Source organism: Ovis canadensis, chromosome X, assembly GCF_042477335.2.
Source record: "Ovis canadensis isolate MfBH-ARS-UI-01 breed Bighorn chromosome X, ARS-UI_OviCan_v2, whole genome shotgun sequence".
In the NCBI taxonomy this organism is placed as follows: domain Eukaryota; kingdom Metazoa; phylum Chordata; class Mammalia; order Artiodactyla; family Bovidae; genus Ovis; species Ovis canadensis.
In genome coordinates this window covers 24444285-24458476 of record NC_091727.1, presented here as the reverse complement: position 1 = coordinate 24458476, position 14192 = coordinate 24444285, and the positions used below count along the sequence as shown (strand labels likewise).

Genomic DNA, 14192 nt, shown 5'->3' with positions numbered 1-14192 from the left:
CATCACCCTCGTCCCCACCCTGCCAGCATCGAGGCCCCCGGCTATCCCTTGGGCCCTGCACCCAGAAAAAGAAGGCACCCGTGCTAGCCCCTCGCCCAGGCTCGGCACAACTTCAGTCAGAGTTGGGTCCCGTTTCTCAGCGCTGGACGCGCTGGAAGCTGTTTGGGGAAGAAGAAAAAACAAGTGCTCTTTCTCCCTGAGGTTCGCTCTCTCGCCTTTGCCGGGGGGGAGTTCAGAACTTCAAGCGTTGAGATTGGGTTGAAGCCGAACCTGGGTCCCTCCCACCCTAGAGGGCTCAGGGCTCCGGTTAGATCCCGCTCCTTGCAAGCGCGATCGGAGAGTGTCCAGCTTCAGGGTGACGGCCTAACAGAGGCGAACTTATGGGGAGAAGAGGGCAGCGTGTCTGGGGAGAAGGGGGAGACTCTCGGGGCCTGTCCCCAGCTGCCCCTTCTCGCAGCCGACACTCGCCCGTCCCTTCCTGTTCTGTAGATGCGCTAGAGAAGGCCGCGCGCCTTTGGCAGACCTTTGTCTTTAAGGGGACTTTTCGCAGAGTTGAAGACGGTGATGAGACCCTACTAAAGAGAGAGCAACCGCCGGACTCAGGGAGAGGACTAACAGTTCAAGGCGTTGGGCCACAAGAGAACACTGAACGCCCCAACGACAGACGTTTACAGGCGGCCGTCACCCCGGCGGCCCGTCTGCCCTAAAGAGGACGGTGGCTGAGGGCCACTGAGGTCAAGGCAGTGTCCTGGGAGCGCAACATTGGCTTTGCAAAGGGCCAAATCCGTCCGTACGCGAGCCAAGCCTCAAGGCCTCGCCTCCAAGGGAGTGAAGTCCTCGGGTTGGTGGAAGGGGCGCACGCCGCCCAAATGGCACCCACTGGCCTGACATCCGAATACGCTAGAGCTTCGGGATAGCCCTAAAGGGTTAAAGGAAGAGCGGCAGGAACAGAATGGAGTATTTAGAAAGTTGCTAGTTGAAAACAAAAAATAAAAATAAAATTGGCTCGGGTGCGTGCCTGCTGCCGCCCCTCCTCCACCGCCCGCTTCTCCGGAATCCAGTCCAGGCTTTGCCGGGAGCGCAGAGCCTCGGAGCAGCCCGGCCTCTGGCGAGAGCCAATCAGAGGGCGCCTCTCAGCACGTGGAGGAGAGAGACACCAGAGCTCCGCGCCCGCGGCTCACTACACTTGTTACTGCTTGTCCTGAGCGCCGAGAGGGCGAACTCCGGCCGCAGGCAGGGCGGGAGCCGGCAGCCAGCGACCGAGAGAGGCAGAGAGGCACAGAGATCGCAATAATATCCATTATAACCAGCCATCTAACCCCACCCCCTCAACACACACCCATCCATCCCACCCGCCCCGAGAGGCAGCCAGCGGCCCGCTTCTCTGAGCCCAGGGGAAAAAAACCCCAGCCATGAGCAATCAGTACCAGGAGGAGGGCTGCTCCGAGAGGCCCGAGTGCAAAAGTAAATCTCCAACTTTGCTCTCCTCTTACTGCATCGACAGCATCCTGGGCCGGAGGAGCCCGTGCAAAATGCGGCTGTTGGGAGCCGCGCAAAGCTTGCCCGCTCCGCTGGCCAGCCGCACCGACCAGGAAAAGGCCGTGCAAGGTAAGGCTGTGCTTGCCGAGCACCTGAAAAGGGTGCTAGGTACTGGTTTGGATGTGTGATGTTCCGGGGCCAGGGGCCTGCGGCTGTCCAACTGGAGACAGAAGATAAAAGAGGGAACAACTCTGAGGCCTGGTACCTCAAAGAGCGGTAAACCTCTTCCCAGGGGATGTCTCTCCTTCCCTCTCTGCTTCCAGAAAAAGCAGAGACCAAACTTCGCTTTGAGGGCCCTTAGATTCTCGGTATTGGTTCTTAGGTCGTTTAAATACCCCCTTTGGTGGCCTTGCGGGTGCTCTGAAGAGGGGCGATGAGCCAAGAACAGTAGGAGCCGGGTGGACTCTTGTAAGAACTTGGTGAAGAGAAGAACCCCAAAAGCTGTGAATGGGGACTCCAGGCGGAGTGCGCCTTGGCCTTTCCTCTTGGGGAGATTTCTTTATACGAGGTGTTCTGCTTTTTTCTTCTTTTTAAAATTGTAGATTACTTGTGATCTTTTAAACCCAAGCTTTGCAGAAGACATCTCCCTGGGATTCCCCAAATGTTCCTTCTTGTATCTGAAGTGTATGAAATATGCAGCTTCTGGGTGCTATTTTTTCCTCTGCTGTTTTTGTTTTTGTTTTTAGAGTTGAGATGTTTAAAAGCTCTTTTTTCCCCTAAAATTAAAAATTCCAGAACAACTGTCGTTTTGCCCCGAAACTGTTACACCCAAGTTTCGCCTTTTAAAATCTGTAAACCAGCAGTCCAGCCGAACCGTCACTTGGAAGACAGGAGCGGACAGCGGGGAAAGGGGCGTTTAAAATAAAACTGACTTTTTCCTTTTCTTTTTTTAGCCTGCAGTGGCACCTGTGCCAGGCTCTTCCTCGAGGGGAATGAGCGCTCTGTGCCTATTGCACCCCCTTACGTCCCCACCCAGGGCTTTCCGAACCCATTTTCTCCAGGACGATTTTTCTGGGAGAGGAGCCCCCGCCCCTCCTGTTGGGGGCTGTTGGGGCCAGGTCCTCACGCTGGGCCACTGGGCCGCTCCCTCCTCCCCCGATGCCCGCCAGGCAGTGGCCCCTCTCGCCAACCCGCAGCTGGGAACGCATGGCAGAGCTGAGGGCAGAGGTCGTGTGCAAAGTTTTCAGAGTGGTGGTGATTTTTAAAAAGTTGAATGTTTGCAGATTCCCTCTTGCCCCGAAATGGGAAGGGAAAAGGTGAAAGAGAGGACAAGAGGAAAGAAAAAGAAAACAATAAAGGAGGGAAGGAGGAAGGGGAGAGGAGTGCACCAAAAGAGAAAGGAAGGGAAGGGAGAGGAGAAAGACGCGGAAAGAATGATGAGACGGGGAGAGAGAGAAAGAAAAAGTGATTTTTAAATGAAAGGAAGGGCGAGTAGAGAAAGAAGTAAAGGAAGGAAGAAAGGAAATAAAGGGAAGAATGAAAGAGGGAAAGGAAAGGACCGATAGAGAAGGAGAAAAGGGAGAAAGAAGGAAACAAGAGCAAGGGAAAGAGATGTAAAAAAAAAAAAAGAAAAAGAAAAGGCAAGAAAACTGGGGAAGGAGGGGAGGGCTCGGAGTCTAGCGGTGCGGAGAGCGCCGCGCGCATCGGGGCCTGGGCGCGGAGGGAGCGGCGGAGGGCTGGCCCGGGCGGCGACTCTGGCCCGGACCGCCCGCCGGCCGGCGCGCTGACCGCTCTCCCTTGCCCGCAGGCTCCCCCAAGGGCAGCAGCGCCCCGTTCGAGGCCGAGCTGCACCTGCCGCCCAAGCTGCGGCGCCTGTACGGCCCGGGCGGGGGCCGCCTCCTCCAGGGCGCCGCGGCGGCGGCGGCGGCAGCGGCGGCGGCGGCGGCGGCGGCTGCCACGGCCACGGCGGGTCCGCGGGGGGAGGCCCCGCCGCCGCCACCACCGCCGACCGCGCGGCCCGGGGAGCGGCCGGATGGCTCAGGGGCCGCCGTGGCGGCCGCCGCCGCCGCCGCCGCGGCCTGGGACACGCTCAAGATCAGCCAGGCGCCGCAGGTGAGCATCAGCCGCAGCAAGTCGTACCGCGAGAACGGGGCGCCCTTCGTGCCGCCACCGCCCGCGCTGGACGAGCTGGGCGGCCCGGGGGGCGCCGGGCACCCGGACGAGCGCCTTGGCGCGGCCGGCGGCCCAGGTGGCGCCCCGGCGGCGAGTAGCGGCGCGGGCGCCGAGGACGAGGAGGAGGAGCTGCTGGAGGACGAAGAGGACGAGGACGAGGAAGAGGAGCTGCTGGAAGACGACGAGGAGGAGCTGCTGGAGGACGACGCCCGCGCGCTGCTCAAGGAACCGCGGCGCTGCGCTGTGCCCGCCACAGGAGCGGTGACCGCCGCCGCTGCCGCTGCCGCCGTGGCCACCGAGGGCGGGGAGCTGTCGCCCAAGGAGGAGCTGCTGCTGCACCCGGAGGACGCTGAGGGCAAGGACGGCGAGGACAGCGTGTGCCTGTCTGCCGGCAGCGACTCAGAGGAGGGGCTGCTGAAGCGCAAACAGCGGCGCTACCGCACCACGTTCACCAGCTACCAGCTGGAGGAACTGGAGCGGGCCTTCCAGAAGACGCACTACCCAGACGTCTTCACCAGGTACGCGCGAGGGGTGATCGTGGCAGCAGTGGCTGGAGGGCGCGAGTGGGTCCCGGAGAGGGAAGGTGGGCGGGCAGGGCCCTGGGGCTGGGGCAGGAACTTAGCTCCTGGACTCACCCCAGGCGCGCCCTCCCAATGGCCAAACCCCTGTTGACCAAAAACACCCTCCCACCCCCTCTACTCTGGGCTTGTAAGTTTAGACTGGGATGGGTTTTGTTTTGTTTTGTTTTTCCCTTCCCGAGGTCTCTCCAGTTTAATTTTTGTAATTACAAGTTTTAGCTAGAGAGAGAAAAAGAAACGGCCTCTCCAAAGGGCGCCCTAACGCGCCACCTTGGAGACGTGCGCACCCGAGCGCTCACGCTTGATCAAGGCCCCTGGCGCTGCAATCCCGGGTCCCCGCCAGATCCCAGGCAAGGCGCAAGCAGCGCTGCCGGCCCTCGCCGCCAGGGCTAAGCAGGGGCTATTTTTGGCCGCTGTGTGGTGCGCTTGCCCTCCCCGCCTGATGCCCCGGGAGCCTGGTGGGTATCAGTTACGCAGTTCGCAGTGAAGCTGCCCGCGCCTGTAGAGAAGGCCGTTAAAAAGATCCAAGTTCTGTCGTTTGAGGACTCCTGGAATAACCTAAGGAAGTCAGAACTAGGCAGCGTTTGGTCTGCGGAGGCACCGACCAGAATCTCCCCTTTCCATCGCCCTCCACGCACATTAAACGCAGTGTTGGTTTACTGTACGCGGGTTTACAGGGGCAGGCTTGGACTGCTGGGAGCCTGGCAGGGAGCAGACAGAACAGCTGAGGGGAACTTCCCCCTTCTGACTGGTGTCTACACCTGGGTGTTCCTCCTGGATCCGCTCCATTCCCACTCACCCGAGTTTTGGGGGAAAGATGTACCTGTGAGATAACTGGGCCCCTGAGGGCCGGCTTAGTCATACCTGGGATGCCGGCCCGGCAGGGGGCCTTCCTCTCCCACCCCAAAGCTAAGGTCTGGCACAGCCGAGGAGCCAGGTATGGCCAACTTTCCCCAGCGGGGAGGGAAAAAGGGATAGGAGTGAGCCCGGACTTGGGCTTGTCAAGCTCGAGCAGCCCCACCTTCGCACGAGCCGTGTACGACTTTTCAATGTGCACTTTAGTAGCCCCGGAAAGCTGCCTGCCCCACTTGAACCCGAGGAGAAATTGCTTAGCGCTCAGGAGGCCTGAGCCAACGCTCCAGGGTAGTTGTTCTAGCAATTAATCGCTAAACTGTCTCCTAACCAGAAACGGAAGAGTAGATCTGACTCGGGGCAAGGCACTAAACTTGATCATCCCCTGAGCTAAACTTGGCCCTCCCCTGTGTAATCCAGTCCCTTCATTATCTTTAAAAAAGAAAATAAATTCTAAAGTAATTGTCTCTATCAAATAGCTAAGCGGCCAACCCACTTTTTGCATTTATCACACACAAGTAATTCAAAAGAAGAAAATGATGTGATGTCGCTTGGCACGCAGGTCTGCCCTTTTAGCTTTTCCAGGGGAACCAAAGTACACGAAGAGGGGTGGCTGCTTGTCACCACCCCATGCCCACCTCTTTCCCACCCAGGGGGCTAGTTAGAGCCCCTTGGCTCCTGCTGGGACCCAGGCAGGAGTGTGGTTTGGGGGTTTTAGATCTGCTGATGCTTACTGTAGCAGGAAGCAGCGGGAAGCTCTCCAGTGAACCAGTTTTCTCCCAGTCCTGAAGTTCCAGGTGTGGGCCAGGCCGGGTCCCAGGCTGGGGCAGGCCTCGCTCTTTCATATTAGTGATTGGAGAGCCAATTACTCTCGTCGCGCTCATATTTTCGGTAAACAGGTTGTAAGCCGTTTTACAGCATCTTAATGGTTTCCTATTTGCCTTAATTGTCGCAGTAATAACTGCAATGACGGGGTAGGGTTTCAGTTAAATTGACTTCCCCTGAGATGGGCAGGGTTTGTAGTGGGCACTGGAGTCAGGAGGTGCGCAGAATTTTGTTTAATCGAAAAATTACCCCACTGAACTCTTAACAAGCTTAACATATCTCCAGAGGGTAATGGGGAGTATGACCTAAGGGGGTGAGGGGGGGGAGGAAGGCGGGGGAGAGAGAGAGAGATGGAAGGAAAAGCAGAGAGCTGGAGAGAGAGGAAGGAGAGGGGAGAGAGCATTTTTTAAAGAAGGCAGAAAGCAACAAGGAGGGCGAGAGAAATGTTTTTAGTTGAGTGGAGAGTTCTCCCATTTACTCTTAGGACAAAAGAGGCCATAAGCACTGTGTGTGTGTGTGTGTGTGTGTGTGTGTGTCTTATCTAACTCTGGCTTAAGAGTGAGAGAGAATCTGAGACTTGTACAGTCAAGAAGTCACCACTGTCACTCTTGAATATAATATGATGCAATAGAATAGACAACATCCTGTATCTGGGAGTGTATTGTGTTTTCACGTTTGCAGTCAAATAGAAGACACTCCAGTGTTGAAGGGGTGGTGATGCCCAGGTGTCTGTTAGACCCTAATGGAAGAGGATGCCAGCGAAGGAAAGGTGGCTGACAGGCGGTTGCTGGAGCCTGCAGTGACCTCCTGCCTGTGTGTTGCTTTCTTATAGGGAGGAACTGGCCATGAGGCTGGACTTGACTGAGGCCCGGGTCCAGGTGAGCCGCACTGCAGAGAGGGAGGAAAGGAGGGGCAGTGGGCTGGGGAAAGAGTGGAAGAGAGATGGGCTGATGGACTAGGGGGTTCTTGAGAGACTCCCTTCATAAAATGAAGAGAAGCAGAATCAGAAAGATAAACCAAAACACTCCTGCACAAAATTATATTAAAATATGAAGATCTGGAAGATGGAAGGGGAAGGTTTCTAGGTTTGGGAGCCTTGTGGGAGGAGTCCAGGATCAGAAGTGGGGTTTCAGGGTCCCTGAGACTGCAGTTCAGAAGCCCCCTGGTCCACAGCCCCTGTAGGAAACAATCTGCGAACTGACTTTTCCTGGTTGAAATAATGGGATGGAGCATGGATTTGGTTGTTAGACAAATCCGCTCAGCTCCAAGCAGGTATTTGGCTGCGATTAAGTCTCCAATCGGGCTTCATAAAAGCCCACTTAGTGCTAGAACAAACAGGGCCATTTGAAGGCAAAATGCTGTTTGATTTCCCCTCCGCCCGCACAAGGAGCTGGCTAATGCTATTTGATTTCCCATTTTTTATAGCAATGAGCCCACATTGATCTAATAGGGAGTGAGTGCAATGCTATTAAAGGTGTTTGCAGCCCCATACCAGAGTGCATTTCCGAACCCAGGCCCCATAACCAAAGAGACGATCAACACTGGGCAGCCCCGATGGCCAACAGAAAACAGATGTCCCTGGGTTAGGAGCTGAGTGAATCACTTTACAGTCAAAATCAAGCGCTGATAAAGCACAATAAATTCCATATGGCTCATTTAATACACAACAGCTTCTTGCATTAGAGGGCTAATGATGAGGCCTGTCCCCTCCTTTCTGTTGACACATTTCTCCATTGTCAAACAGAGATGTGACAGCAACTCTGCATTTTCTGCTCAGGGGAACGAGTCGTGGGAAAGTTAAATAACTTTTAAAAAGAAAGAGAGCGCCCCCTCCCCTTCTCCTCGCTCCCTATTCACTGGAGAAGATGTAATTAAGTGAATATGAATTATTAGAGTCCTTTCGTTTACCTTTGGGGGGCCTCAGAGGTATTAATTCAATAATGAGGAATTGCAGGGGGACATCTTGATAATTGCAGTTGAGCCGAGAGCCGATCTGTCTCTAGAAGGTTTCCATGTTCTTTGAGGGCATTCTGCCTCCACTGTCCCCCCGCCCTTTACTCCTTTCACTGCCATCGAGGAGTGGCGGGTATTCTTGTCTAGACAGATTTGGATACACAAAAGCTGCCCACCCAGCCTGGTCCCATCTAGTCTTATTTTTTCAAGTCTCTGAATTTCCACAATGTAATGTTTCTGCGATTCTCAAACAGATTATTTGAGGGCTGTGAAATGTTATGGATGGGCCCCCTTTGGGCAGAATTTTAAGTAATCAACTGACTTGGATTCTCAATTTTTCTTGTGTTAGGTGGCTATATAGAAGTCAAACCGAACCTAGATACCAGTGCTAGTAACGACAACCCCAGTGTGTATATCTGAGAGGCATAGATGTCTTAAAATTTTAAAAAACATATACCTCTGGGATCATTTACATTATATTTTAATATAATTCTGTATAGCCCCAGAGTTCATTCTTAATTTTTAGACTTGTGTGCAGGCATAAACTAAGCCCTAAAAATACTAATGCCTTCAAGGGAGAAGGAGCGTATCTTCTCAGCTGTGGGTGTGATGAGCAGGTCACATAAAAATAATTTCATGCTCCTAAAAGTTATTTTTAGACCATGGTAGCTGCCACATTTCAGGTAAAGGTCTCTACTAAAACTGCTTTCTATTAACAATTAGGAAGATACCTTGTGCTGAAAACCTCCCCCCAACCTACAACTATCTTACTTAAATAACCTACTTAAACCACATCTCCAGAAGAAAGGACCGATTAGCTACGAAGATGTGCCCAGTCTCCAGGTGTCCCACACTCTGGTTTCTGTGTCCAAATATCACTGTAGACCTGATCCATGCAGTCACTGCCTTCCTTGGTACAACCTGGCCCTGCATGGAGCCCCTGCAGATAGCAGGCTGTGTACCCCACACTTCATTACAACTGCCTCCTAAACTGTATGCCTGTTTGCTAATTATCATAGGTATTTCTTCCCTCAGTCCCAGCTCCCCTCAAGCCCCCAAACATAGGATAGTGCTCATAGGTGTTCAGTAAATATTTCTGGAAAGATTAAACCACCTCCCTGATTCCCTTTTCAACGGAGAGCAAAGATTTTGTCACCTCTTGGGAAAACCTGAAATAGGTGAAAAGAGCTGATTTGCCACAGAAAGCTGCTGTGCATTCTTCTCTTGATGGCTGTCTGTTCCCAAGAGTCATCACTGAATGCCAGCTTCCACAAGCCTTATTTGACTCATTCCTCATCACAGCCTTATGAGTAAAGTTTTATTATCCCCATTTTACAGATTAGAAAACTGAGGTTCCAAGAGGTTTAAGTGACACACAGCAAGCAAATGGCAGCGCAGACATGTAAACCTTGGTTTCCTCACTTCTAAATACAACAAACCATTTCTTAAATTTGGAAAGGAACCAGGCTAGTTAAAATGTCCACTGGAAAGGGTTCACTTGCCTGGTAGTTCCAGATGACTTTATTTAGGCCCTCTTTCTTTGCCCCTTTGGTCCCAGACGTGTCCTTGAACAACCCGAGGCCATGGAGGGGCGAGGTGGGCGAGGGCTGCAGTGGAAAAGTGGAAAGGAGGGAGGGCCCCGAGGCACGGGGGCAAGAGGCGGGGACCGCCCGGAGCGCCTACCCAGCCGGAGCGGCACCGACCCCTGCCTCTCTCGGCTTTGCAGGTCTGGTTCCAGAACCGTCGGGCGAAGTGGCGCAAGCGGGAGAAGGCGGGCGCACAGACCCATCCCCCGGGTCTGCCCTTCCCCGGGCCGCTCTCGGCCACCCACCCGCTCAGCCCCTACCTGGACGCCAGCCCCTTCCCTCCGCACCATCCCGCGCTCGACTCGGCCTGGACTGCCGCTGCTGCAGCCGCCGCCGCCGCCTTCCCGAGCCTACCTCCGCCTCCGGGCTCGGCCAGCCTGCCGCCCAGCGGGGCGCCGCTGGGCCTGAGCACTTTCCTCGGAGCCGCAGTGTTCCGGCACCCGGCCTTCATCAGCCCTGCGTTCGGCAGGTAAAACGCGGCTTCGGGGAGGCTGTTTCTCTCATACACGCACAGAGGCTGGGGCCCTGGGAGGAGGCCAGAAATAGGTAGGGACTACACACATCTTTCCTGTTTGGCTTAACTTGAGACTTAGCCAAAGAAAATAATCTCTAATATTGCTTTAAACAGTGCGGATCTTGAAGGGAATGACGGGACTGAACGGCAGAGGAAAGGGTAGTGGCAACAACAGCAACCACAGAAATTAGAAGTGTTCAATGAAAGCTTTAAAGTACCATTTGAAGGCAGTAACAGCCTAGACCAAAGGTGGTGTGTGTGTAAAAGGGTACAGGTGTAGGCTGCAGAGCCGGGATGACTTTTCAACTTTTGCAAAAATCCTTCCTCGTTCCCCAAAGCCTGGCAGCCAGAGGAATACAGCCCTGGGGCCAAGGGCCCTCTGGGTCCAAAGAAATCTTTCTTCTTCCCCAGACTCTACCTTCCTTGTCATTCAAGTGATCCGCTGCCAACCATACCCTCATATATGCAACCCCGGACCCCCAAAGCAGCACAAGACAACGAAATCAAAGAAACGGTTCATCATATATTATAAATCCCTTTCTTTAAATGAACATCGAATGATGAAATTAAAAGTCTGTATAATCACACAGACAAAGAAACAAAGGAGAGATGTAGTAAGTTGGAAAGCGCAGTGAAACTAGAACTGAATGCAGCTTCAGTGACCTCTCTTTGGGAGAACAAAGAAATAATAGATTCGTCCAGCTGCGCAGCCACTTAACAAAAAAATCATCTTGGAGAAAAATTTCAAAAAAGACTCAGTAAAATTACTTTCTTGTAACAACCAATGAAGTAAACAGAAAGTGCACTGAAGTGTAGTGACTCAGTTTACCTGGTGGAACCAGAGCATGTTACGCCCCCTCCAGGCCACACTTATTTCTTTTTGGAAAAAAAAATGTTTAAGTCCTCTGTCCCTCGCCCACCACCCTCTCCCTTTCCTCTTCTCACAACAAGTGCCTTGTTAAAGTTGCCAAACCATGGCTGGAGTATCAGCTGCGACATTTGGAGAGGCTGGAAGAAGGGTGCGGTGGAGGTGGGACGAGAGGTGGAGGGTGGGCTTGGGAGAAGCGGGGGGCGCTCCTCGAGCTCAGGTGGGCTCATTTCTAATGGTGGAAACTCTGAGTTGGCCTTCCGGGGGCCGGAGCCAAAGCCCTGGGAGTTAGCGGCAGTGGTGGTGGTGGCATTGAGGGTCAGGGGCGGCTCGGCCTCTGCCGCAAGTCTGGCTCGCCGCAGTGCAGAGGGTGGAAGCGCGTGCGGGTCAATGCTGGCGCCTTCTGGAGGCGGTTTCGCGGACTGGAGTCCCAGACTTGGGTTTCGCCGTGCGCCGCACGCGGGGGAAGGGGAGGGGGCGCGGGTCCGGGGGCTCTTTGGTACTGGTGACTGCACGGGGCGCAGAGAATGCGGTGCTGGCGGGTCATAGTTGCCTGGCGAGCGGAAATCAACAGGCGGGAGCCCCCATCCCCACCTCGCGGTCGTCCGTCGGGCTCTGGCAGCTCTGCCTGGCGCAGGAGGGCGGCCGCGGCGGCGGGAAGGCTAGCAAACAAGACCAGCTTTTCCAGGGTGAAAGGAGCCCCGGGCCGAGAAGGCGTTCTATAGAAGGAGTACAAAGTGCAGCACAGGTCTTTCTCAGTTTTAATCCCACTTTGTCCTTTCTCTTTTTCTTCTCCCTTTCTCTCCTTTTTGTCTCTCTTCTTCTCTCTCTCGGCAAATAGTATTATAGGCAGTCGGAGCTCTCCGTCTAAAGTACACTCCCTTCTTAAGCGAAAGCCCAGAATCCGCGCCGTGGGGCCGTGGGGTTCGGGGACTCGGGGCTTGCTTCCGCCACGGCTGTGGTCCCTCCAGGACTATCTGGCCCCTCGGTCTTTTTTCCACTCTGTTCGTTTCCTGCCCTAGTAAACCGTTAGAACGTCCCAGCCTCCCGCCCGCGCCTCCAGCTACTCCCCAGCCCCGAGCCAGCCCCGAGCCAGCCCCGGACCTGCGACTCTGCGCCCCAGCGGCGGCGCCCCTCTGGTCCGCCGGGGAGAGGCGGCGGGAAAGGCTGCACGAGGCGCTGCGCGCAGCTCTCGGGGCGTCACCGCGCTGTTTTGCTCTCCCTGCAGGCTCTTTTCCACCATGGCCCCCCTGACCAGCGCGTCGACCGCGGCCGCGCTCCTGAGACAGCCCACGCCGGCCGTGGAGGGCGCAGTGGCGTCGGGCGCGCTGGCCGACCCGGCCACGGCGGCTGCAGACAGACGCGCCTCGAGCATAGCGGCGCTGAGGCTCAAGGCCAAGGAGCACGCCGCGCAGCTGACGCAGCTCAATATCCTGCCGGGCACCAGCACGGGCAAGGAGGTGTGCTAAAGGCTTCCCTCCACCCTCGCGCCCCGGGCGCGACCCGAAAGGTCACCTCACTCAGCACCACTCAAGACCAAATGGAAACAGAGGACCAGCACACTCCCGAGACGGCACTGAGAGAGCGCAGCCGCCTTCGCAGCAGCCTGGACGCGGACAAGGCAGCCCTCGGCGCTACCCGGACGTGGCACCTCCTCGGCTGGCTGTCCACCCGCCCCTGCCCCTGCCAACTTCGCTCCAACTCAAATGTCCACTCTCTCCCGTTCTTTTATTGAAAATATCGGGGAGGTTTTCTCCCTAAGTCACCTGGTATTGAAGTTAACAATTTAAAAACCCCAACCTCTCTGCCTCCTGACACCCCACTTAGCTTTTTTTTTTTTTCCAAATAGCATTTTGGCGCTCTAAGTTGATCTTGCCAGCGTGGCCCCAGCCTTCGGCGGCGGGGAAGCGAATGCGAATCTGTAAGATAGCTAACAGTGCACTTAACGGAAAGGGGCGTCTTGTTCTTGTTCTCTTCTTTATCATACATCAACCAAGGTTTTTATATCAAACCAAAGGGAAATACTCTGCTAGAATATGGACTGTTGAAGTCACCAAACTGTGATTATTGATTCTGTACATACCATTGTTATTAAAAAAAGAAAAAGAACAGAGCTTTGTATATTTGAAATGTTATAACGCAATTGCACTCAGCGTGGTATGGTAAAAGTTTGTCCTCCTGTAGATTCTTACTGTGTTGTAGATACGGTAGGGTTCCTAGACAAATATTTATGTACTCAAGCCCTTTATTTAACTTATTAACTGTAGAGGCTTCCGAAACCTTCAAGATAAAGGCAATGGTACAGTACTTTTGTGTAATGTGTAATTGTTATCACTTTTCCTTGCTATCTAGTGGAGAAGTGTCACGCTCAAAATAAAACAAAAATATATGTTTAACAAAAGGAAGTGTGAATACTCTCTACAGGAGCTGAGGGGACAGTAGAAGGGCCCCCCCCATAAGACCGCGGGTGGGTTCCTTCGTCCCGACTCCCCCAGAGTTCATCTGCACTCCCGTTTTCCTGGCAGAGGGCCCTGGTTTGAATGTGATCCTCAAAGGATCCGTAGAATTTCCTAAGAAAGGTTAAGATCGCCGCCGCCACGGAGCTTTCCACGTGCATCTCGGCTCTCCTGGGTAGTGTTGCAGTGGGAGCTGAGGGCCCTGGGCCTCGGAGGTGGGGTGGGCTTGAGGGAGGGTGGGTGAGTCTACACTGTAGGCGTTGACGGTGAAGACAGAAATTTGAAGCGAGCGGGGAGTCTTAGCTGAGAAGGCGAAGGAAACTGTTCGTGGAAAGTGCCACGTACAAGGAAGTGCGCAGTCCGAGATGACAGGTAATGGCGCGAGAGAGGAGCCCAGGCGGTGGCTTCCGAGGGGGCGGGCTACACGGTACACGCGCGGGGAGGAGGGTCTGTGGCGGGGGTAGGGGGAGCAGGGAGGAGTGAGTGTGTTGGGGGGGTAGGAGGGTGTGTGGTGGGGGGAAGAGAGGGAGGGAGAGAGTGGGAGAGAGAACGCAGAAACAGTGATGGAAAGGCAGCGAGGGGTATCCAAGTGGCAGATCTTAACTCGACAAATGTCATTACATCACTTATCCAGGCATTGGGAAATGTATATACTTGTAAAAAAAATCCAAACAACTCAGGTTTCGCGAGGAGACCCAAGCAGATTCGCAATCTGCAACCCCCCGGGCGCACCCCTCCCTGCGCCGGCGGCGACGGTAGCTTCTCCCTCCCCCGGGCCGTGCCTGCGCCCCCCAGGTGACCGTTCGGTGTAAGCCCGCCCGCGGGGGCCGGGTCTCGCCAAAGCTCCCAGGGTGATGGGAAAGGGAAGAGAAGCTTAATTAGTTTCAATTTGTAGTAATTAGTGCGCTG

The 14192-nt window shown here is 54.7% G+C and overlaps 1 protein-coding gene across 1 annotated transcript; it reads left to right on the top strand.

Annotated features, from left to right (window-relative positions):
• The first annotated feature begins 1197 nt into the window (after positions 1-1197).
• On the top strand, positions 1198-13228 carry ARX (aristaless related homeobox). Its single transcript, XM_070289876.1, has 5 exons — positions 1198-1608; positions 3287-4169; positions 6739-6784; positions 9586-9914; positions 12056-13228. Exons 1-5 carry the CDS (start codon positions 1413-1415, stop codon positions 12294-12296), a joined length of 1695 nt encoding a protein of 564 aa, XP_070145977.1. The 5' UTR covers positions 1198-1412; the 3' UTR covers positions 12297-13228.
• The last annotated feature ends 964 nt before the right edge of the window (positions 13229-14192 follow it).